General features: G+C 40.3%; 2 protein-coding genes across 11 annotated transcripts in view; one reads left to right on the forward strand and one right to left on the reverse strand.

Annotated features, from left to right (window-relative positions):
* Positions 1 to 748: 748 nt before the first annotated feature.
* On the reverse strand, positions 749 to 24262 carry CRYZL1 (crystallin zeta like 1). Of its 7 annotated transcripts, none has more exons than XM_068144562.1 (15): positions 24112 to 24260; positions 23094 to 23152; positions 22926 to 22997; positions 19891 to 19968; positions 19258 to 19330; positions 18576 to 18620; positions 13312 to 13380; positions 10691 to 10824; positions 9758 to 9869; positions 5958 to 5978; positions 4943 to 5041; positions 4196 to 4317; positions 3593 to 3698; positions 1872 to 1917; positions 749 to 1164 (listed from the first exon to the last, which is right to left on the reverse strand). In XM_068144562.1, exons 3-15 carry the CDS (start codon positions 22989 to 22991, stop codon positions 1065 to 1067), a joined length of 1071 nt encoding a protein of 356 aa, XP_068000663.1. In that variant the 5' UTR covers positions 22992 to 22997; positions 23094 to 23152; positions 24112 to 24260; the 3' UTR covers positions 749 to 1064. The 7 variants fall into 7 exon arrangements, with proteins under 7 accessions (XP_068000663.1, XP_068000658.1, XP_068000660.1 ...); XM_068144557.1 differs by having other exon boundaries at positions 5958 to 5981; XM_068144559.1 differs by lacking the exon at positions 24112 to 24260 and adding an exon at positions 23483 to 23664 and having other exon boundaries at positions 5958 to 5981.
* A 130-nt stretch (positions 24263 to 24392) lies between these two features.
* Positions 24393 to 25166, forward strand: part of ITSN1 (intersectin 1) — a 134483-nt gene continuing 133709 nt past the window's right edge. For 3 of the 4 annotated variants that reach the window (XM_068144553.1, XM_068144554.1, XM_068144555.1), the window contains exon 1: positions 24393 to 24549. The gene's annotated coding sequence lies outside the window, so the exon portion shown is untranslated. The remainder of the gene's footprint in view (positions 24550 to 25166) is intronic. The other variant, XM_068144556.1, reaches the window with a different exon arrangement.

The raw sequence follows: 25166 nt of genomic DNA on the forward strand, positions 1-25166 counted from the left end.
GTAAAGTAAGTTTAGTTATGCTTTTATACACTTCCCTTACATCATTTAACAAGAACCTAGTACAAGTCAAATGACTGATAGAAGACAAATTAATCATGGTTCTAGATCATCTATTTTCACTCAATGTTTCAGTATCTTATATTGGTTTAAAGTGCTAGTGTCCACTGTTTGAGCCATCCACAGAGTGGAAATGAATAGCACAGCTGAACAGAAAAATACATTTCTGCTTTCAGATAAGGGCAGTAGGAAGCTGCATGCTTTGAAGGAAGAAAACCAGCCGTTCCTTCCGTACTGCTGACTTGCAGTAGACTCATGGTAATGGAGAACATTGGCTAAACAGATTTGAGCTGTGCTAGGATGGGACTGAGGTTGAGAGGGGAAGTGAAAGTACACAGCACAGGAAGGTCTTACTGGAAAGATATTAAAGACAATATTACAGTAGCAAGATACATAAAGTGCCTCAATCATTTGAATGGCACAATAGTATGAGCATATGGGCTCTAGATTTACTGTCAGTACCATATCCTTCCCCTCTAGCAACCTTGCCAATTCTGATGATTTTACCTGTCTTGCAATTAAACAACGTTAAATGGGGATTTAAGACTTTTAAGTGTACCACAGATAGTGCTCAGTCTCAATGCAGTCAAAACCAGAAAGTAAATATAAAGGTGACTATTGGTAAGGGCTGTAGAAGAGAGGACTAATAAAGAACACCAGATTTCTGCCCCCCCCTCCCCCCCCCCCCCCCTTTAATTTCTTATGGTTAAAAAATACACAGCAAATGGGTTTGCCTGTAAACATGCCTGACATTTGTAATTGAGGCAGGGCAGACAAGATTTGTATGTCAAAACTGTCTCTTTAAAAGCTGCTGCTGGGAATAACCTGCTCAAGTGGATCCACAAAAACACTCTGAAGTCACAGAAGCTTCTCAGACCATTGGTGCTGAGGTACAAAAGATCTTCAAGTTCTAGTTACAGGATTATTTGAAAGTGTACACTAATTTACTTCTCAAATAGATTACATTTCTTTATCTTCCACAGGCTTAGAAATCAGTCCATTGTGTGTCAGAACTGGATGACTTGTCTTTTTCGTGCTTGGTTCTTCTGAACCATTTCCATAGAAACTTTGGCTTCATACAAAGGGATTGGTTCATCCAGCTGAGGCCTAAAATGGAACAATATGTTAGAGGTGTCTGGTGAGCGTGCTCAGATAAACAGAAATATTGTGGGACAACTGCTATAGACTTTACTTTCGCTATGTAAACTTTACTCCTTAAATAGAAGTTTTATAGCTTTTCTGGGTTCACAGAGAAAGAGAAGAGCCCTAAAGCAAACAGGAAACAGAAGTTAATTAAAAGACATCCTTCTTATAGGGAAGGGGAAAAAAATAATTGCAGATTAATTGAATGGTTGGCGGTGAGGCTTTTGCTCAATAGCAATACAGTATCCTGCACCGAATCTTCCATTCCCAACCTCTTATGGGAGTCTTTTTCTCTAGTAGAGCATTCTTCTCAGAGGAGCATTAAACAGACTTATCATTTTTTCCAGCTAACACCATTTCTCAATCAGACACTGCTGAGCAGTCAGATATATGTATGCTCTTTCTCCATGAAGAAAAGAATGTGCTGCTTCTGTTCAATTTTGAAAGAACAGCTCAGTTGTGGGGTTGACCAAATTTCCTTGTGCTTAGCCTGCTACATTACAAACAGAAATAGACCATAAACTGCTCCATAAAAATTATGTGAGGCATCTTTTCCTGAGAATCCTACTATAAATTTGCAGCACAGTGTTGGCAAGAGTTTTCTACTTCTAATTCTGAATTTAAAAAAGGGGGGAAAAAAGACTAGAAAAAAATATAGAAAAATCTCTCACCTGAAAATGCTACTTGATAATTTCTCCATGATATCTTCTAAGATGGGTATCTAAGAGGACTGTCAAGGTAAGAATGCATCTACAGTTACATATTTTGATTGTCATGTTTGCTGGCAAGAGGCCTGTATTCATACAACACCAGCCAAAATGAAAGCAAAATGAAAATTAACCTGAATTCCAATCTTTAGGTCAGATTTATGCACTTCTTTATATATCAGAAGCCTCCTTTCCTGAAACAGCATGCAGAAATAAAATAAGGAGGAAAAAGAAAGGGTTAAGATGGACAAATGTAGCCCACACTAATACATTACTCAACCAGACTGGCAACTTCCCCTTCTGTGCAGAATGAAGGTGACAGACTCTGTCACCAGTTACCAGCCCTGTTATTCAAATAGGCATCCGAGGTAAAAATCAAAATGAAGTTGGGAACACAGCAGAGTCTGTGAATGCTTGGAGCAGCACTGCACATCTGTGAGGGGTCTTTGAGTTAATGACTATCATTCATGACAATGCAACAGAGGAGGCTGCATTTAGTCTTCACAGGAAATTCAAAAAATAACATGCCTTCCTTCACTTTAAGAGCAATCTGGTTCATGTTTGAAGCTCAGGCTGTATCTTCACATGATATTAATTCCATATGCTCAAGAATGTCACAAAATACACAGATCCAAAAGCCAAGCCAGTGCAAAACAAAGCAGATTTTTCCCTTTCAACTCTAAAGCCCGTTGTGATAAAAACATACTGTTGTTATTAAAGATGCCCCAGGGGACCACAGAAGAACTCTTACTGTTTAGTCAGATTGCTTTTCATGTGGGTAACTGCTCAGTAAGTGTTCAACAAAAATACCAACCCATAAATCCCATTCATGATAACCTGCATCCCATAAATATTTCCTTAGTGTGCCTGACTTTGCTTAATCTACTTTACAGTTCAGGGGGAGGAGGGCAGAACTTCCTTGTAGTGCAGTTAGCTGTTTCACAAATATAATGACTTAATCCTCACCTGCCTCTGCTCTGCCGCTAAGCTGCAAAAGTGATTCAGCAGATCTCGTAATCTGCAGTGCAGCACAGAACAGGACAGGGAGGGTCCTTAAAGACATAAACAGGCAAACCTTTGATTACATGAGGTGATCCACTGAAAACTGCTATGCTAGTAGAAAGATGGGAGTCCAGCTGCCTAAGACCAAATGTAGGTAATGCAAATAAAGGGAGGCATTCCTCTTCCTACACCCACATCTTTGCTCAAGAAATTTTATGTACATAATGTTGCAAATAAGGAAAAAAAAAAAGCTATGAAACCAAAATATGTTAACTTTTAGAGTTAAACTGATTGCATTAAGATTGACAGATAATTCATCTACTGGCCAAAAGAACAAACAAAACAAGAATTCCAAAATGTCATGTGCATAACACAAAATCCTTGTTGAACATTTTCTAATCTTCAATTACTTGGTTCAACCTTGAGCCAAATTACTGCATGGCATCCAGAATGTGTATTTTCTATTTCAGCACTGCTTTTAAAGAAGCATGTAAAGATAGGTATGTAGAAGGAATGCAGAGAATAGCTTAAAACATGAGTGTGTGTTATATTTTAGCTACACTGTGCTTGACCTTTAAGCCTGTGGTTACATGACTGAAGAGACTCTCTTACTTGGTTTCTTGGTTATATTTTCATCCATTCACATTAGCAGTCAGTATTCAAAATCACCATCAAAAGGATATAGAGATACTTCCCTTGCTGTATATTGGACAAGTTCCATATCTCATCATTAAGAAAGGAGACTGTGGCTCCTTTAAGAAACAAGGAATGACTGTCTGGAGGATCCAGCTTGGACAAATTGAAGAAAAAAAAATGTTATTCAGTTACACTTTCCTATACAGAAATAAAGGCTAAATAGTTATTTTATGTAGATGGTTATAAAACACCAAACATAAAACCCCTTCTTAAAGCTTAGCAAACTTGTAATATTTATAGTTTTAAAGGACGCTTTTCTGCCTTGTTAAATATCCAGAGACAAACAAAACAGGTCCTTCAAAATTTGTCCCTACAGCCAAGCCATTAATATAGCTGACTACCATCTCAGAGGAAACTGCCTGCAAACTGTCTCAACACCCCTCCCCTCCCCACCCCCCCTGCCACAAACCATTAATTACTCTTCCCATTACGTACTTCCCACTTTCTGGATGTGAAATTTTAAGCAAAACCTGATATTACTTAACAGTGGGGAACCATCAGACCATGACAGAAGCTCACACACACACACACATATATACACACAAACACACACTGTGTCAGTAAATTTGTTTGTACCACAGACTCTTTACCTGAAGATTTTTTTCTGTTGTTATCCAGTGTCCCCCAACACCAAGAAGAGTAATTATATCATGCTTATGAGGCAGCAACTGTGGTTTTGAAGTTGATTCATCCTCAGCACTGTACAATTTCACTGGAGAGTAAGCAGGAGGGAGAACAAATTCGTCCAAATTCAAAAGCAAGTTCTGTTCAGAAGGAAATGTTCATCTCTTGCTGTACTCAAAACCACATATCTTGGAATTCTTTACAGTTCTATGTTTTCAGGTACAAGTGAGTTGCAATGTATGTATATGGACACACACAATGGAAGACAGCTGTCTGGAACTCAATTATGCTGTTAATCACACCAGACTATCTGAAGTAGAAGAGTTAGGAAATGCAATATATATTTAGCACATTTTAATGGAAAGAAGCTCTTCCATTATTTCAGCTAAAATTAGTGACTTCAGAGTTTCCACCTGTTACAAGTGGTTTAGGATACAGGTTGACAGCCATGGAGATTACAGCATAATTTTTGTGTTAAAAGAAGGCGGCAGCATAAACAGTGACATCCCAGCTCTACCCCTTAAACACATTTTCTTTACTATTCAAAGAGAGGACAATTCCAGACAAATTTAGCAGATGACTAACAGTATCAGATTGCATGGGAACAAGCAACTAATTGTAATCACTTGAGGCCATGCAGCTTCCATCTATATTACTTGTAAATCATGCTAATAAAACCCTCTCTGAAGACCAGATTTCCATCAGTTACATACCTCCAGCATCTAGAACAATATCAACTCCCAGGCCACCTGTTTCTTCCAAGCAGCTTTCTGCTACATCTGTCTTTCCATTTGACACATCTATCACTCGAGCTAGAAAGAGCAGTGCATTTGGTTAACTGCAATAAAAATGTCAGGTTTGGGTTCAGAGCAGAAGAGAAAGTTTCTAACATTTGAAAGTACTACAAGCAGGTTTGCAAAGTCAAAATACTAGCCAATTCTTAATTATTGTTTTTTTAAACCTTTTACAATAGAGTGCAAGATCAACACCAAAAAAAAATACATGCTAGCTTAATGCAGAAGTAAAACTCCCAAGCCTTTTTAGGCCAGAAAGTATGAAGTAAGCCACTGTAATTATCATAAATCCTTCTGAAAGTTCATTCTTTGCTATTCTTCTCCAGAAGCGCCTTTGAAAATAACAAGTTCTAGAGTTATTGCAGCAATGTTATTGAAGCAAAAGAATGTGGGCAAAAGATAAGGAGGTATCTTATTTCATGCCTCCCAACTTTCAAATTGTTTATCAAATAGCCATAGCAGTAATGCTTTAGGAGAACTTTCCAAGTCTCTCCTCATTCTACATAACACCCACCACTTCCTCTTCCTTTCACATCAGAGAGGAGAATAAAAAAAATCTATTCTCTCTGGCATGGAACCCTGTCTCCCAGTGCAACTCAGAAGTAAACATGTAAAAACATAATAAACTGGAAATATTTGTATCTCCTCTTGAAATATTTCTGAAAGTCCCTACTATGTATTCTTCTCATACGTATGTGACACCCTGTTTATGAATGGTTATAAAGATAAACCACAAAATCAGGGATAACTAGGGCAGAAAAGCAGCAGCTAAGGATTTCAGTTTTGTTTCATATTTGTGAGGTAGAACAAACATTTAGAAACTAAACAGGCCAAAGACTTCTCAGAAATCTATAATGGAAATAACCTCAGATATATTTGGAGGCACAATTGCAACGTGCAACAGATTAAACTCAAGTTTGCAACGTGTACTTACCCACTAAAGGCTGACGTATACCTTCTTGAATTTAATCACAGGGGATGGAAAGGAAGAAGAAATATTGCAAGAAACTGGTCATTAAGAGCAGCATTAACAAGTATTCAGGTAATGCTTTGCAGTTTTAGTTAGTTAGGTTTTTATGTTTTTGCTTTGCTTAGCTTTGTTTGGGTTAGGGTTTTGACAGGTTGGACTCGATCTTTGAGGTCTCTTCCAACCTTAGTGATACTGAATACTGTATATGTTTATTTGCTCTTCCTTCCAATCACATCATAAGATGCATTCAATTTCTTAGGTCAACCATTCAAATCTTTGACTGAAGACAAATTATCTGGCTAAAGAGAACACACATGGTCATATTTCAAGAAAGATGCTACATTAATTTAATAATGATAGTTACATTCCTTGCATGCAAGTAAAACCCCATAATATGCTTTTCTTATTAGTTTCTTCAGTCAAGAAGTTAAAAGGTTTTTTTTCCTTAACATAGCAATTTCACACAGTATGAAGCTTCTGCAAAAAGTTTCACTTGGAGAATAACTCTGATTTACTAGACTCAAATCCTGACTACCAAGGAGAAATGCAATAGTTTGGTTTAAATCAGTGTGATTATTTTCTGATTTCTGTTTAGCAAAATTATGTAAATAAATCCCAAACATTTGTGAATGAGTTCAGTTTCTCCTTCTGTGACGTGCACAGCTTCTAAAACAACATTATTCTGACTGCCAAAAAGGCTTCAGTTTCTCTCTCTGTTGGTGAGAAGTAGAAATCTCAGTATTCTAACTTGCTACCAGAGTTTACTTTCACAGGCTGTTTCACTGGAGACATGCAAAGACCCCATCCTGTTGGTCTAAATGTGACTCCTTAAACATTAACAGGAATTTCTATTTCCAGCATTGGAATCATATTTATTTATGAAAAGAATAAATCCAAAACACAAGCTCCCCCAAAAAACCCAAAATGCAAAACCAGAGGCTTTTGCTTTCACATTCTAAAGTTTCTCTTTTTAATGCTGCATTGTATAACTTTATTTGAAGTAAAGCTGCAATTAAAACCTTTTTCTTCAATGTTTATGTTCCACAAACATTTGCACAACTGGTGACTCCTGCTGTTGCAAACAAGCACAGAGAGATGCAACAGCAGTGATGCCCTTTTCACTGCAGAGATGATTCCTTCAGCCATTTTACTGAAGCAGCTACTTATGCTGTACATTGATAACACAAACTGCTGCTCATTGACAACTGATAGGCCTTGATACAGAACAAATGGAAAAAAAAACCCACTAAGCAAACACAAAACTGAAAAAGCCTCCACCCAGAGTCATTAGAAGCTAGCTTAGATAGAGCTAGCTAGCCTGTGGTTACTTAGAGCATTTATTTTCTATTAACATTCCTGTAACTTAAAAATGACAGCAAGAAGTAAATATGCCAAGCAACACAAAGTCCTGTTTAGATGTATGGACAGGACTATGACAATAAAAATCAATTGCAAAGTCATTTCTTAGCTAATAAAGTTGTCATATCATTAGTGAAATGTACCCATAAAACACTACAAAGCAAAGTTTTAGGTTGTTTGTATTTACTCTTTCACCCTGGCATAACAAACCTCTACATATCAACAGCATAGACAAAAATGCTTTGAGTTCTGATCTCTGTAATCTCTACTCTTAGAGTAAAAAAGACTTCAGAAATACAAAAAGGCAAAAAAAATAGTTTTTGGGTTTTTTTTGCAAAGTAGAAAAAAAGAGAGGAAAAAAAGAAGAAAGAAGAAAAGAGGTAATATAAAAATCTGGGGAAAGAAGACCTTAGAAGAAGCTATTACATTCCCAACACAAAATTTTGCAGTTCCCTATTGAAGATCATTAAGGCCAGACAGCAAAGGTGTCTCTCTCCCTGCTCTTATGTAACAACCTCTGCACAGTACTCCACTTCCTGCTGCATTATCAGCTCTCCAAATACTTCTAAATACTCAGTAGGCTGGAAGTGAATCATCCTCCCATGCTGCAGATGTGTGTGAACATGCAGTCCAAGAATGCACATGCACACTGTGTTGTCTCTATGCTTCCACTGCCAGTTCTGTTCTCCAGAGCCAGAAAGGAATTGACAAGAACTCTGCTCTTTCCATGCCTAAGGAGCAGCTCTGGCTTATTTCATCCCTCTGCTAGCTTACTATCCTTGAGCCAGCAAGAAGAACCGAAGGATAACAACATATGCACCTGCATATCAGCAACGCCTGGTTTTAGTGCATCACTAAGAACAAGAAACATTTGGAAACTGCTCTAGCTCTCCATTTGGAAAGCCAAGGCTGCTAACAATATTACCATGGTAAACAACAAAGGAGTTAGTCATGGACAGTTAACCTTGATGTTATCTTTCTAATCACATTTCACCCTAACTCATATATATATATTTGGAATTATTTTAGATGTGGCAACTGATTACACAACGCTTTTCCTACAAAGGCATTCTTGCAAGAGACACAGCTACTCTTACATATACTTCCTTAAATGACAACAAAAATCACACTAAAAAAAGCAAACTTGGTGATTATTCTGTGTCAGTCTGCATTTTGAGGAAGGAATCATTATCACAAACTGGTTTTACCTTTTATTCACTGCACAGCAAAGGTCATGGACTACAATAAGCACGGACTTCGCAGTGCCATCCTTCATTTGATAGGTTGGACACGATGATCTTGAAGGTCTCTTCCAACCTGGTTTATTCTATTCTATTCTATTTTAAAGCTGCCTCAATATATAAATATTCTACTTTCCTCCACTGTGTGGCATGGAAGTAAGAAAAAGCTTGCTCAGGGAACATGCTAGTAGCTTCTACATGGACTATGGTCCAAACAGCCCTGTTACTTTGAGGGAACAGCACCCCCCAAACTTAAGTGCAAGGAGAAGAAATGGAAAAGTCATAGATGAATGCATATATTACTTCTAATACAAAACTTCTTTATAAAATAGGAAAATGCAGAGCTTTTGAATGTCCAACTACAGTTATAGAATCATAGAATTGTTTGCATTGGAAAAGACCTCTTAAGAGCGAGTCCAATGGTACTTGAAACATAGAATTACATAGAATAAACCAGGTTGGAAGAGACCTTCAAGATCATCCCGTCCAACCCATCAACCAATCCAACCCACCTAAACAACTAACCCATGGCACCAAGCACCCCATCAAGTCTCCTCCTGAAAACCTCCAATGAGGGCGACTCCACCACCTCCCCAGGCAGCCCATTCCAATGGGCAATCACTCTCTCTGTATAGAACTTCTTCCTAACATCCAACCTAAACCTCCCCAGTGCAGCCTGAGACTGTGTCCTCAGCTGCCACACAGCTTGATAAAATACTATTAGTAGTAATTTGAGTCTGCTGAATACTTTATCTCAAGTATATGGTTACATGTGAACTCTGTCTCAGGTACCTAGATTACACATTGTGATACTGGCGATTCAGTAATGCTTTCTTCATGTTCACAAGCAACAGGTTTGTAAAATGAAAAGACTTCTGGAGTACTTAGGATAAAAGGCAGCACTCAAGCACTGTTGTGTGAGATGGAAAATACTGACAATCATTACAATATAAATGAAGAATTAAGATGCCATTGCATACGCCTAAACCAGAAATTAAATACCTATGGAGTACAGATTAAAATTTAAAACTGTTCAATTAGACAGTTTATTAACTTGCATTTCAGTTTTCAGCTACTGAAACAAGTCTCCAGCCTAAACAGAAAAAAAAAATTATTTTGAGACCTTCTTTAGTATAAACTTTAGCACCAAATAATATAACTTACCCACAGGAGGTCTGAGCCTCTCCAGGTACTGCTTATCTTCAAGACTGTATGCAGTAGAGATTACTTTAGCTCCTCTGTGCTGTGCTAACTGAATAGCTATTGTACCAAATGGCTGCAGAAGGAAAAAGGCAGATGAATTTACTTACAGCAACAACTTGATGCTGCTTAAGAAAAATGATATTGCAGAGGACATTCAGGTGAAGTGAGGAGAGCATCCAAAAATGAACTTCCCCCTCCAATAAAACATGTCTGAACCAGGAATTTGCATTTTCACAGATCTGCTTTAGTTCCAACTGATGCCAAAAAAAAAGTCTTTTCATTGACTGGGAAGCCCTGAACAAACTTCTAGTAATTAAATAGTTCTTATCTTCAGTGAAATAGCTCAGATTCTACTTTAAGGAATGCAAGTACTGTAACTGCAACTGTAACTTGTAGCTTTGGGCTTGCTTGCTTGTTGGAGGAAGGGCGGGCTACCAAGGAAAAATCCCAGCCACGTTTACTTTAATGAATCTTTGCTGAGGCAAGCTCCACATCACTAGCACTAAAGATGGCAGTAATGCAAATTATATTATTTGTATCTAGAAGTTAAAGAGCAGTGGTGGGGAAGGTATTTAAAAAAAAATTAAGACACTCTCCTCCAGTTACACCTGAGGGCTTAAGGTAAAACTATGTCAATATGAAACACCAGAACAGAACTACCTCTCTTCACTTCCCACACAACATGTAAGGACTGTATTCTTGGCTCAGTCCCTTATGTGGGAGAGCCTTACCTATTAATACATTAAGTTAAGGGTGCTACCAAGAGTGAAAGATGAGGCTCAATAAGTTGAATATGTTGTAAGGAATCCAATTATTCTGGTGATAAAACAACTATTTATGGCAGAGGCAATCTTTGTGTTCTGAAATTGTAGTTATTGCACAGTTGTTACCTACACTTGCTCCATCCATTACAAGGACAGTTTTTCCAGGAGAGACTTGGGAAAGGTAGTGTAAAGCTGTGTAGGCTCGGACACCATCGCGAACAGTCCCCGCTGCTTCGACCCAGCAAACCTTTTCTGGTTTACGAACTAAGTTTGGGGGGAAAAAAAAACCAACAATCAGGAAAAACACCTAGCAAGTCCCTGACATTTCACTCAGAATTTTGTTTTTAGACTTCATCAATTTCTAAAACATCAAAGAACATCACACAGGTCAAATCACCTACATATCTAATTATGATTTACTTCACAAAGGCAATATTCTGACCTTGAGGCTTGTGGCAGCGTTAGGTCAACTGCACGGACTCAGAGTGAAAAACTCAATCGTTATTTCAAGAATAATCAGTTTGCTTCTGTAGCACTCTGGTGAGCAAGTTCAAATACAGTATTTGAACAGGGAAAAAGAAAGAAATGCACTTCCTACCATAGCTCCTGACAGAAATGATCTGAGAAGGTCTCTTTTCACAAAGATATTTTGGATGCAGAGAACATACAATCCAAGTTACAACCCATGAGTTCCTAATTTTGCCTCTCTATAGGTTAGAATCTCTGCCCTGGTAAGGCCTCACCTGAATTACTGTGTGCAGTTCTGGTCTCCCTTGTTCAAGGACAGGGAACTGCTTGAGAGGGTACAGCAAAGGACTATGAAGATAGTTAGAGAACTAGATCATCTTATGAAGAAAGGGTGACACATGGGGCTTTTTAGCCTGGAGAAGACTGAGAGGGGGATCTTATCAATGCTTATAAGTAGTTAAATGGTAGGTGTCAGAAAGATGGGAACAGTGTTTCAGTGGTGCCCAGTGACAGGACTAGAGGTAATCACAAAATGTTAGAGGTTGGAAGGAACCTCCAGAGATCATAAAGTCCAACCCCCCTGCCAAAAGCAATGGCAAAGTTCCATCCAAACACGTGGATGAATTTGTTTACTTTGGGGATAGTAGAGCACTGGACCAGGGTGACCAGAGAGGTGGTAGTGTTTCCATCTCCAGATTCATTCAAAACCTGCCTGGATGCAGACCTGTGCAATCTGCTCTATGTGAACCTGCTCTGGCAGCAGGGTTGGACTAGATGGTCTCCTTAGGTGCCTTCTAAACCCTATCATTCTACAATGCTGTGTGATTTCATACTCCATTGGGTACAAGCAGCTTCTGGAGGTTATAAAACATTTTAAGAGAGATAAAGGTCACAATATCATTTGTCACCTCTGTTTTCTGTTTTCTCTGCCTACCAGATACTTTAGAATTTTCCCATTCTACCCATGTGCTTTAAAGCTGGAGGAGTTAACATTAATTAAGTACTCTATTAACTGGAAATCACAAATTCAAACACCATTTTACATGATTTAGCAGACCTTGAAAATCATCATAGCCCAGCTGAGCGTCTAGCATAGAACTGAACACAGTAAGTGCAGTCCTTTTGAGGCAGGCTGGAAAGCAGAAAAACTGGAAAACTTTGGTCCCTCCCTTTAAGCCTAAGAATTGGCAATGTAACCTGAATCAGAGAAGCTATAAAACAACCTAAGCAATGAGACCACCTGGGATCATCTACGATTGTGCTGGAAAATCCTTCTAGGGATCATCACCAGGATCACCACTCTGTGCAGTTCCGAGTTCATACCACTTAGCACAGAGTAAGCCACTCAAAGTAATACAAAGTTGGAAATATTTTCTGCCTATAGTTACTGTAAACAGTGATAAGTCAGCACAGGCTTCTAGATTTCATCTTGCCTGATTTGTACTTTTAAGTGTTAGAAAGAAGAAACCTTATTTTTTCATCTCCAGAAGCCCGTGGCTTATTTTGGAAAAGACTGGCATAGCAAGTCAGGAAGATATCATCTTCAAATGACTCAACATAATTATTTGCTTACCTCTCACGTGAAAAACAAATAACCCCAAGCAACCAAACCAAACCAAACACAACCCCTCCAAAAACATGGAGAGAATAATCTGTGCAATAAAAATAGGGATTTGGTTTTGGTATAGGCAACTTTAAAGGACTTCATAACTACGCAAGTTGAATTCATGGACAGTCAAAGAAACAATACAAACTATTTTGGGCGTAAATATAGCTTGCTCAACGTGATGAAACAAGGTCAGAAGAAGCATAGCTATCCCTGAATTTAGTATTCTAAACATTAAAGCACTCTATGCCCAGAAAGGGGAAACTGGAAATTCACAATAATTGAAAATGATGTTTCAGTACTAGGCTTTCTCTGATCCTCATGCCTGAAAATCCTTTTTGTTCCTCCTTATTTGATTTTGTGAAGATAAAGTAAAAAGACAATGAACCCACAGAAAGGGAAGTTAGAAGGAGGGGAAAAAAATTTTAAAAGGGTGGAAAAAAAAAAGTAATATTCTGTGGCTTGAGCAAAATATTAACCCTTTAAACAGTCACATCCAAGAAAAAACCCCTAAAAGTACATAGTATACAAAGCTTGTATGAACAGGTAGAGTTGAGTGGATGCTGATATACAGAACTAGTTTGCCCAGCAGTCCAAGCTGATTAGCTTCCTATTAGAGAAGCTAAACTGAAGTCTAAAGATACAGTAAATGTTACCAAAATATATGAACTACATACCCAAGTAATGCTCATGGACTAGAATAACTTCACAAACACCAGATTCTTCGGAATCCAAGGGTAAAATTCCTGAAAATACAATTGAACACAGACCTTTAATTTGAAACAAGTAGACCTAATAACCAAAACATGCTCCTACTGAAATTGCAACTCCCACTTTGTCTGTGGTTTAATTCAGTATTAATTCAGTATTACTACTAAGGTCAGCCTTGTCAGTTTTATGACAGGATCAGAAAATCTGGCAATGTAACAGCCTGTAATCAATATGGGCACAGTGCACAAGATGGTAGAGGTGCTCCAAACAGCATTTTGGGAACACTACTAAGTGATTTTTGCTACTGGCATGGTTCATTTTTATCAGGTTTTTTCTGAACTCATTGTACGCTGCCCTCACTGTGATGAGTGGTCCTGTTTCTACTCTGGCCCAGAGCTAATACAGAAGAAAATGGAGCTCTCTCATTGCAGATGGGCACAGCCTGAAAACCACTACAGGTACCTCAAATGAATAGAATAGAATAGAATAGAATAGAATAGAATAGAATAGAATAGACCAAACCAGACCATTCCTTCTAAATATCTATATCTAGATGCTTCTTTAAAAGCAGTGCTGAAATAGAAAATACACATTCTGGATGAAATGCAGTAATTTGGCTCAAGGTTGAACCAATTAATTGAAGATTTGAAAACAGAATAGAATTAACCAGGTTGGAAAAGATCTTTGAGATAATCAAGTCCAACCTATCATCCAACACTATCTAATCAAATAAACCATGGCACCAAGTGCCTCATCCAGTCCCCTCCTAAACACCTCCAGTGATGGTGACTCCACCACCTCTCTGGGCAACCCATTCCAATGGCCAGTCACTCTTTCTGTGAAGAACTTCTTCCTAACATCCAGCATAAATTCTTCCATTCTGATGCCTGTACATGTGTTGTTAGCAAGGGCAGCAAAAAGGGACAGAGAAAAGCACAGGAAGATAAGGCAAGAATGCATACATTTTAAAAAGCTGGAGTGGAAATGAGGAACTGAAGGGGAAAAAAAAAAAATGGACCCCCCCAGGCAAGACTGAGAAAGCAAGACAGAACAGGCAGAAATAAAGCAAACAACAACCACCACCAAACCAAAAAAAGCATCCTGGTTGCAACAGAGCATTTAAACTCTGCTGGTCAAAGGACACCAATCTGGCATCTGATTAGTCTTCTGAACACAGGTACTCTCTGTCTTTGGTAGAACAGTACTATCTTCTCCCTCCCAGCCAAATCTTACATTCCACTTTGACCAAAAGCAAGGGCTTTGGCTTAAAATCCACAGCAAACTTGGCTGCTATTTCCAGTCTTTCACAATTCTCATCTGCAGATGTCTCAAGGGTTTATCTACAGAATAACAATACAAAGCCTAAAAGCAGCTCTCTACAGCAATATGATGAAATAAGGAAATAACGCAAGAAGGGCAAGAATCTCACAACAGAACAGTGTCTTACAACATCACTATCAATTCTGTCTTACTTTCCTAGCTCAAGTCATCCTCTAATCCTTTATTTAGCATACAAAATATAAAGAAGTATGAAAGAATGTCCCCATCCTAAAACATCATTCAGATTTTGATAATACAATATTACATTTCAAATGTTAAGAAAAATTCCCTTACAGTAAACTAAAATAAGCCTTGGCACCCTAACCAATTTGCATCCTAACATCTTGCTATAGAAAAAGCAACACACAGAATGAAGACATACTTTTTCTTGACAAATGCAAAAGTTCAGGAACAATCACATTCTCTTCTAACACTCAAGACAGCCTCTAAGGAATCACTTAACATTGCTATCAATTCATATTGATTTCAGGGTCTCTAAAACCACTCACAAAAGCATGGCCCTTACACTGAGGAGAAGACAGAAAGCATCTTAAAGAACCCCACCCTGTAGTATACCTTGTAATACTTACAAAGTTCCAACATGGAGGTATATACCTTTATTTTATGGGTGCTATACACATCAAGCATTTGATACAAGTGAAAAATGAGGTTTTTCACCTTACTTGTCAGAAATACTCCACGTAGCATAGGGCTTTCATGCATTAATTACTTAGGTAGTGAGTGACAAAGCACGTGGAAGAATCAGCAAGCAATCTAGTTAATCATTAGTACATCTAAGCAGGTACATTTGTATTTAGGTTTATGTTTCCAAGTGTTTGTGGCCAATTTAACTCTCAGACTATTTTTTTCCTGTCCTTATTTTAATGAGGAACATAGCATATTTGATTGCTAAAAGATTCTGAGAGCAACAAATAAAACAGATTAATTTTGAAAGGAACTCAAGAATATGTCTCAGAAGATTTTGGGCTGGTCTGAGGTTTTCCTACTGTATTTCTCTTAACCAAACAAATTATTATCTATAAGAGAATACACTGTGTAAAGGGAAAAAAAAAATCTCCTTTGGAAGATTAAAGAAGCATCAGAAAAACTTTAAAAGTGAGAACTAGTTCTTGGCATAATTTTAGGTATAGACAAATGATTTAACACAACAAATACTTCCAGAGGGCACTGTATCATAGTATCAGTCAGGGTTGGAAGGGACCACAAGGATCATCTAGTTCCAACCCCCCTGCCATGGGCAGGGACACCCCACACTAGAGCAGCCTGGCCAGAGCCTCATCCAGCCTGCTCTTAAACACCTCCAGGGATGGGGCCTCAACCACCTCCCTGGACAACCCATTCCAGGGCTTCACCACTCTCATGGTGAAGAACTTCTTCCTCACATTCAGCCTGAATCTCCCCACCTCCAGCTTCATTCCATTCCCCCCAGTCCTATCACTACCTGAGATCCTGAAAAGTCCCTCCCCAGCCTTCTTGTAGGCCCCCTTCAGATACTGGAAGGCCACAATTAGGCCACCTCAGAGCCTTCTCTTCTCCAGACTGAACAGCCCCAACTCCTTCAGTCTGTCCTCATAGAAGAGGTGCTCCAGCCCTCTGATCATCCTCGTGACCCTTCTCTGGACATGTTCCAGCATGTCCATATCCCTCTTGTAATAGGGGCTCCAGAACTGGAGGCAGTACTCCAGGTGGGGTCTCACCAGAGCTGAGTAGAGGGGGAGGATCACCTCCCTTGCCCTGCTGGCCACACTTCTCCTGATGCAGCCCAGGATCTGATTGGCTTTGCGGGCTCCAAGTGCACACTGAGAGCTCATGTTGAGCTTCTTGACCACCAGTACTACTCTTACATTAAAAAGAATACATTCATAAATAAGGACCATGTTATTACTGTTAAACTCAGCAAGAGTATATACCAGGGCTATACTCATTGATAGAAGGACTGGCATTTTGTAAAATTAAAGCAGGAATGTTTTTTCTGGCAATTGTATATTTTGGGACAGTTTGATGTTAATAAACACAGAGGTAACCCAACAATTAGTCAAGAGCTCATTTTCTTTTAAATCTTGTTCATTAACTATGTATAAACTCATAGGAATAGTAACTTTGAAGTGTGTTTATTAGGAAAGATTTACCACTGCAGAGGTATTTCACTCCTATATTTTGTCTTTATGGCCTCTGTGTTGTATGCACAATGTTGAACAGCTGCTTGAAAATGAATGCTATGAGCTTTCAGTACAGAGCTGGGTTTTCTTTCAAAAGAAGCTAAAAATATTTAACACTGTCTTCTTCACTTCTCTATTTCTGTATGTGTAATTCTGGCTTTCCTGTACCTGCATTCACAAACATGCAGTAGTCAAGAATAAAAACCACAGAAAATGGAAGTCTGAGAGAAAATGAATCTGCCTCTTTCATGACCCAAGTAGGATTGCATTGCCTGAACATCAAACTTACTCTGAAGCAGCTCAGCTGCTTCAAACTACTTATTCTGTATTTGAATGAATCCTAATTCCTGCAGCCACTTAGAATGTTAGTTAGACCTCTCAGATCCACTGATGTATATTCAGAGGAGTTTTGGTTGTTTGTGGGTTTTTTGGTTGGGTTTTTGTGTGTGTTTTGTTTTCAACTACATACTGAAACTGTATTCCTTCAGCTACAACATAAGGTGATCAAAACACAAAGAGTATATTCAGACATTCAACAGATGCAGCATAGGTCAGTAAGATATTTAACCAAGTGAGTAATAGTGTTCACAATAATGACACTACTCATAGTTCAATGTTAATCCATATGCAAGATCAGAAAATGCCAGGTCATAACTGTTCAACTTACTTAATCAAAGCCACTTCTGTACCCCATAAAATGATACATTAATGTCATTTAGTGTAAGGATCACACCTTCTGTGGCCAATAAACAGTAATAATCATGCATCTTACTCCATTAGATTTACGCTAATGATATAAAAGGTCTGCCAAAGTTTTACTAGGGAAAGAAAAGCCCCCAGCACCTTCTGTGTGATTTTTGACCCCAAGTCAGTTTTAAGCAACAAACAAAAGTAGTGTAGTGATTACTGCTTGTCTTTCTGATTGGCTTATCTGACAATAATGTCACAGCAGGGTCATAAAACATGGACTCCCTGTGGTTAAGTTGGAGGGGAAACAAGTCTGCTTTGAAGAACTCTCATGTGTAGTAAAAATGAAGATTCTGGAAAACTAGCAGCTTGATCAGTGTTTCTTTTTGAATGTGGACTTGCATTCTGCAAAGCACCTCATAATATGCATTGCTTTTAGCAACTCAGAAAACAGTGGAAAGAACTGGTGAACCCACTTGGATGTTTAAATAAGGACCACACTTCATTTCTTTACTCAAGCAGAAGATGATGTCATTGAGAAAAAACTGAACAGTCTTCAGTATGCTTGAAGAAGATTTCAATAACTAGCAGTTAAAAGTGTATTTTCATATCACCCTCAAGAAGGGAGGAAACAAACATATAGATATTGTAACTCACAGAAATCAAGAGATAAGTATTAACTACATAAAGAAAGTGTTACAAGTAATTGTCTATGTATTCAGATGATTGCCTTTAGAGCACATATTTTACACAGCTAATTGAATCCAGGCATATACTGTTAAAGATTTGGTGGATGCAGCAGGACTATGACAAATTACACTAGCTGGGGACCTCAATTTCCATCCTTGTAACCAAAACACTTCCATAAGAGTGAACTTTCAGTACAGAATTCTAATTGGTAAGAATTTATTCATGTGACAACAGTTTGTTCTTTGAAAAACATATCTCTAATTGTATCTTTAGCAATGATTATAACTTCAGCCATTTGTTATGAAAAGATTACTACTTATGTTAGTTGATAAGGCAAACAAGCGTTAACTTACCTACCACTTCATCATCTGGCTGAAAAAAGGTCACCTTGCTTCCAACTCAAAAAGGAAATATGAAAAAGAGGAAAGAAGACATGAAGACAAATGTTTACAACAGAAACTGAACATGCATTTGAAAGCACTAGCTCACAAAATAAAAATATACCCTGACAGTGATTCCCTCCCCCCCCCCCCCCCCCAATTAATGTGCACATACCAAACCCAGCTGTTTAATTCACTTCACTTTGGCACCCCCTCCACAAACGTTACACGCAAGTACACACACGTATCTGTTTTCGAAAGACCCAGGCTTTAAACCATGTATCAAAGGTGGAGGTGTCACCGAAACACTGCCCAAATTGCTGAGTGTTACTCTGTCTTCACTATGAACAAATGATTTTAGACAAATTAAAGATTGTTACAGCATGTGCAGAGAATACCTTAAGATCTCATCAGATTTTATTTAGAATGTTTCCATGCAAGTTTTTCTTTTGAACTCTGAACAGATATGCAGGAATTACAGTTCAGTTCCTTTTCTTACTTTCATTTCAGTATTAATTATTGACTCAGGGAAAACCTCATTAAGCAAGCAAATAGTTCCTACTATTAAAGGTGTACCACACAAATAGTATTTATTTGTTCTGGATAATGAGACCTTAAGTCTTACTCCAGGCTCTCCCAAGGCAATTATACTCACCTTCTAATACAACTCCAGAAATTTCTCGACCAACAGGCAGAAACTCCTTCTCCAGTTTAATTTCTGAGAGAAGCTAAATGAAAATAATGATTACAACATTCTTACTAAGGCTCAAGATATGCATATATATTATCATCACACAGTGTTTGGCATTCACAGTAAGAAAAGTGGGCCATTACAAAAATGTTATCTAGGGAAGAAGAAAAAAAAAAGTACACACACTACTCATTTCATATTAAAACCTTTGCACTGATTTTCTGTATTTAAATTTAGACGCATAAAAAACCAAAAGCCCCAACAACAAATAAAAGAAAGACAAAGCCAGAGTTGTTATCAGGCAAGCCAAACTGTGATTTCCAGTCAGTATGCAGAGGATGATAAAAGGGATTTTCTATAACAGAATTAACAAAGGACAGCTGAGCTTTCTCCATAAATCAGGAACCAAATTACAGGTGCCTTTAAAGAGATATGTGAGAATACCACATCAATCCTGTGGCCTCTTTCTCAGCAGTAAAGCTGTATCCTCAGATGGCATAAATGGAATTGTGCCTATTACCAGCTAAGGCCCTAGCTTAGATCTTCAACGGAAACCATAAACACCTCTAGCTTTGATTAAAAAATATAAGCAAATACCTTTGTATCTATCCAGCTCAGTGCACAGGCTCTAACTTGTACCTTCACATCATAGTCTCCTGGAGGAGGAAGGTTTTCCTAGGACAAATGTACAGATGTTACATTATACAATGCAACATGAATGTGCTAGCAGATCCTCTGAAGCTCTTGAAACCACTTTTCTACACTGCTTTTGTTTTACATAGTTTCATACTTTTGTTTCTCCAATGAAAAGAAAACTGATACCACAACATACTTACAATGTCATTTAGACTATATATGTATATTACTATTAGACCTTACTAAACCTTAGGAGATACTGGCATTATTTTTCTGGAATTTTAGTGAGGGTTTTTTTTGTTTGTTTGTTGGTTTATTTTCTGCACATTATCACACCCTTACCTGAAAATTTTAGTATGTACTAGTGTCTAACAAATAGAAGGAAGCAAATATTTAATATTAACTCTATATTGCAAGAGCGATGAAGAATTTTAAGAGAGTTTTCACATGAATGTCTGACAAACTTACTAAGTATTCAAATAGTCTACATGACATCAAAGAAACAGACCTGATAAGAATTGGTGTTAAACCCCAGAAATGATGGAAACCTTACACTCAAAAGTGATCTACTAATGAAGCCTTCCCTTACTTTTTCAACATTTATTTTTTAAATTGATAGCTGAAGTGATTTTAAGTAGTTTGGTACTGCTGCTTTAAAGTATTTAATATGCCAAGTTGAATTCTGACTCCCCATAGCTGTAGTGTCAGCCCAGGTACCGGCAGCAAAATCATACATTTCCTTGTTACATTGTAGTCTGCAGTGTAGCTGTTTGTTGGATTGAAACACTTACCAGGAAGTTATTGGAGAGCTTTGTTTCTACTGCTGAAGTTAAGATACATTAAGTGTTTAAGTGATTTAAAAAAGAAACCTTTTTCCAAGACATAGCTGTTACTTTTCTGCTAGGGTTAGCAACATGAAGAGTAACTTCTGTAAAAGGAATACTGAGCTGATCTTTTCCTTACCCCAGCTCAATTAAACACATGCTGTTCCTTCAAAATTGCAAGGTGTTTTGCCAGTCAGACTGACCCCAGCTCCTCAAACAAACCAGAGTGGGCTCTCGCCCTTTGTTTCACACAACAGAAAAGTTGTTAACTGCTGAACTACATGAACACTGCATCTCTGGTTAAAAAAAAAACAGACAAAAACACAAAGCCAAAAAGCCCCCCAAAAAACCCCAAACAAAAAAACAAACAACACCAAACCCCCAAACTCAAACCAACAACAATAGAAGAGTCAGAATCTATGGGATTTATGTGATATATGTGCATATAAGACTACGTTGTCTTTTGGAACTATTGTTTTGGTATGCATACTTCAATAAGCCTAAGCATCGTTGCAATGCACACAGTAAAATTGCTTTTCTTTATAAAAGAATACAAGTTTTAAGAACAAAAAGAAACAATGAAATGTTTGTGCTGTTAAGTGCTTCCTTCCCTCATCATTTATGTGTGTCATTATTAGGAACTGACCAGGCACAACATAAGGAAGTTTTGCTACGGAAATTCTTCATTCAATCTATTGACTTTTTGCGATCTACCTTCTGTTTTATTAGGGTCTCCTCAGCCAACTAGCTTTCCTTTTCCTCACTTTTTTCAACATTTATTTTTATTTAAGAGGAGGGTTCCATGCTGCTGGTCATTACACATGCACAAGCAGTTCCTGTCTGAATAGATTTAAATAGGTAAGTAGGCAGACAGTCTGTGCACTGGAGTACAGTTTCAAGATCTGCTTTAGCTTACCTGAGACTGTACCAGAGCTGTCTGGCTCACCTGTTGCCAGTATCTACATATTCCCATTCTCCTCTTTTGTGCTGGAGCTAGCAAGCATAGACCCATCACAATCATATGAACAAGTTTGTAGCAGATGACTAGTTTCCACCTGGATAAATAAGCTGACTAGCTTCCACCTGGATAAATAAGCTGATCTCATCTCACCTTATAGCTGTATGATTCATAAAGTGAACAAAAATGTGCCACTGGAAGGTGAACAAACCCTTTTCAGCATAAGTACAACTTCACTATTAGTTTAAACAGATCTAAGACTCCTCCAGGATTACAACCTTGGTTGTATCAAATTCATCTATCTCATTGCATCCTTCTCTTCAGGCAGTTTGTTAGATGGTCTTCATTTCTGGGACTTTGCAGCAGCTCAAGCAAGATTCTCACCAGTAGTATATTGTTCCCCTTTGATATTATGTGGCTCATAGGTATATTTAGGTATCTATTAGTTACATGCATATGCATGGGTATCTATAGTAATTTATTTTGTACCTAGAAGAGATTTAAGAACACTGGTTCACAGCATCAAAATGATGCAAGCATTTTTCTACTGCTCAGACACCCTTGAGGCATCAACATACTCACTGACATCCATTATTATCCATATGCCACAAGCTCACGTGTACTCTTACCCAATGTATGATTACATTAACCTGACAAAGACTCTTTAGCACAATAGTTTCATCTAAATTTGACAGAAAAATAGATGTCTTCTTGTTGTTCCTTTAAGTGGTAAGAAAACAGGTGGCTAGACAAAGAAACTTACCTTGGAGAAAAAGGCTGAACTGTGATCTCAGTCCTCACTAACAACAAAGAACTCACAAGATGAAAGAAAATAACTGTAGGAATGCTCTAAACATGACAAATTACTAAAGCTGTATTTCTAAGATTTTTTTTTTTGGTTACCAGAACATCCAACAAGGAGATGTGAAGCCAGGTCACACTTGTTATGCCTGCAATTATTCCCCGCCCTGAAAAGTATAGGCACCAAAACTGCAGAGAAATCTGGCACTGGTCTTTGTCAGGTGCTGTATGATCATGGTAAAATATATATATACCTCCCCTACTTTTATTTACTTGTCTGTATGTGCAACGATTAAACCAGTTCTTTATTTTTTAATCTACAAAAGAGTTAGCTGTTCAATTCTCTTGTGGCATTCAGCCACACTCTCTTCTTCCATTGAATGATTAATAGTGCTACTATGATCGGAACTCACTCTTTCCTGGAAGACAAATGTCATTTCCTCTCCATGCGAATTTTGCTGACAATACAAGGCCTTCATAGCGATCTGAAAAAAAGACACAACAACCAAACTATAATACCTGTTCAGACAACGTCAGGGCAAAGGGCAATATAACTAGCGCAGGAATAAAAGGAACCTTACATAGGACTTCGCTAAAAATCTCAGCTTGACTTTCTCAGCTGTCCGCAACAATCAGGAGCCTTTGAAAAACAAAACAAAACAAAGGCCCCTCAAATTACAAGAAAAAGAAGAAAACCGTTCTGCCATTATATTGCTCCTGACAGCCAGCCCGAACACCTTAGGGGACGCAGGAGGTTGAAGAGACCGCCCTCAGCCGGGGCTTGGCACAAGCCCTATCGGCCCCAAGCTCGGCGGTGCCGGGCCACTTGGCCGGCTTCTCAGAGCGCTCCGGCCCCAGTACCCACACGTTCCCTTGACAGCAGCTGCCATGCTGCGGTAGCTTTCGTTAGCGCCACCGGCGCTTTAACACACCGGAGGAGGCAGCGAGGAGACAGTGGCCAATGCCTCACCAGTGCCCGCCTCTGGCTCCGCACCGCGACAGCCGCGGCGCCGCAGCAGCCCCTCAGCGCCTGCCGAGGACCACGCGCGGAGGAAACCTGAGACGACACCAAAGCGAGGGACTCCAATCCCACCCAAGGTCACCAGAGAGAAAAGGCCCCAGCAGCCGGGAAGACACACGGGCGGCCCACAGGAAGCACCGCCGCCACCGGTGGTTGCTATGACAAACCACTACTTCCGCCGCGCTTCCACCTCTGCCCTCCGGCAAGTACGGACACCACCCTCACGCCCCGTCCCCAACCCCGACGTCCTGAGAGGCCCCACTTGAGCTCATGGTTGGTCACAGAGGCCGCCAGTCGGAAAAAAAGAAAAGGCAGGAGTGGCTAGAGAAGCTGTCGCTCACCACAAGAGAGGCGGGAGCAAGCAACCCCTAACACCACACCTTCCCCCCTCCCCCCCTCCAAAGCCCCCAACAGGAGAGAGACTACGCGGCCCAGGAGGCTGTGCGGTGCCGCCCAGTGGGCTACATCGTCCGGGGCGCAGCGCCCAGAAGCTGCCCTGTGTGACCTCCCACGAGCGGGACCGGCAACTGGGGCGCTACCAGAGTGGGGGAGGAGAGCGTCCTTTCGCTTTGAATTACCCTTATGCAAAATAAAGGGGCCGCCTAGCCCCCACAGGCACATCCCGCTGAAGGTGAGAAGGGAGCTCAGAAGCCTCCTGCCCCCGGCTCTACTGCTTGCCCGCTGACCCCATCGGCGTAAGAACGGGCCTGACAGAGCCCGGATTGGCTGGAGAAGGCTGGGTCCCCGTGGTGCTCCCGGTTCCTCATTGGTGGCACACACTTGCCCGTCGCGCGAGGGGCGGGAGAGAGGCCTGAGCCGCGCGTCAGTACGGCGGCTGTGAGGGCGAGCGCGAGCCAGGGCTCCTCCCCTCGCCGCTCGCCAGACGGTGGCTGAGGAGGCAGCGGGAGGGGATGGTGCGTTTGGCGGAGGCGGTGGCGGACGCCGGTCCGGCTCCTCCATCCCCCCCGCCGTCGCCATGGGTGTGAGTAGGGCCCCCCGGCCCGCGCAGATATGAGGTACTGCCCGGCGGCGGCGGGAGGGGACGGGGTAAAGGATGGGGACGGGATCCTCACTGGGAGGGGCGACGGTTCACCCCAGGCCAACGACACCCGGCGGGCACCCGCGGGGGCGGTCATCGATGTCTTTGCCCCGTGCTGCTGCTGTCGCCCCACGTCTCCGCGTCTATCGGCGCCCGGGCGTGTCCTGGTGCCTGGGCCCGCTGACAGGCGCTGAGTGCTGGGCACGGAGCAGGTCGCCCCGCTCCTCATCCTCACTAGCCGTGGTCGTCGCCAGCGTGGGCGGCCCAGGGATGGGCCCGGAGCCGTGAGGCGGGCGCCCGCGGGATGCGCCCCCCATGCGGGTCCGGGTCCGGCCGGTGGTGTGTGCGCGCCGGCCGCTGCGCGCTGTGGCGGGCACCGTTGCTTCTCGTCCTCAGGCTGGCCTTTTCTTTTTTTTTTTTTTTTTTGGTTATTCTTTTAATTTTGACGGGTGCTTCACTGTGGTGGATTTCGTAGCTACGGTTTTGTGGGTAGAGGAAAGCGGGGCAATGCGGCGCGGGGAGCGTCCCGGTTCGCGTGTTCTGGCTCGGTAATAGCACAGCCCTCGCCGTCACAAGACAGCCATCGCACCCGGT

Source organism: Melanerpes formicivorus, unplaced genomic scaffold (assembly GCF_026170545.1).
Source record: "Melanerpes formicivorus ecotype bairdi unplaced genomic scaffold, bMelFor1.0.p_v2 SCAF_11, whole genome shotgun sequence".
NCBI lineage: Eukaryota > Metazoa > Chordata > Aves > Piciformes > Picidae > Melanerpes > Melanerpes formicivorus.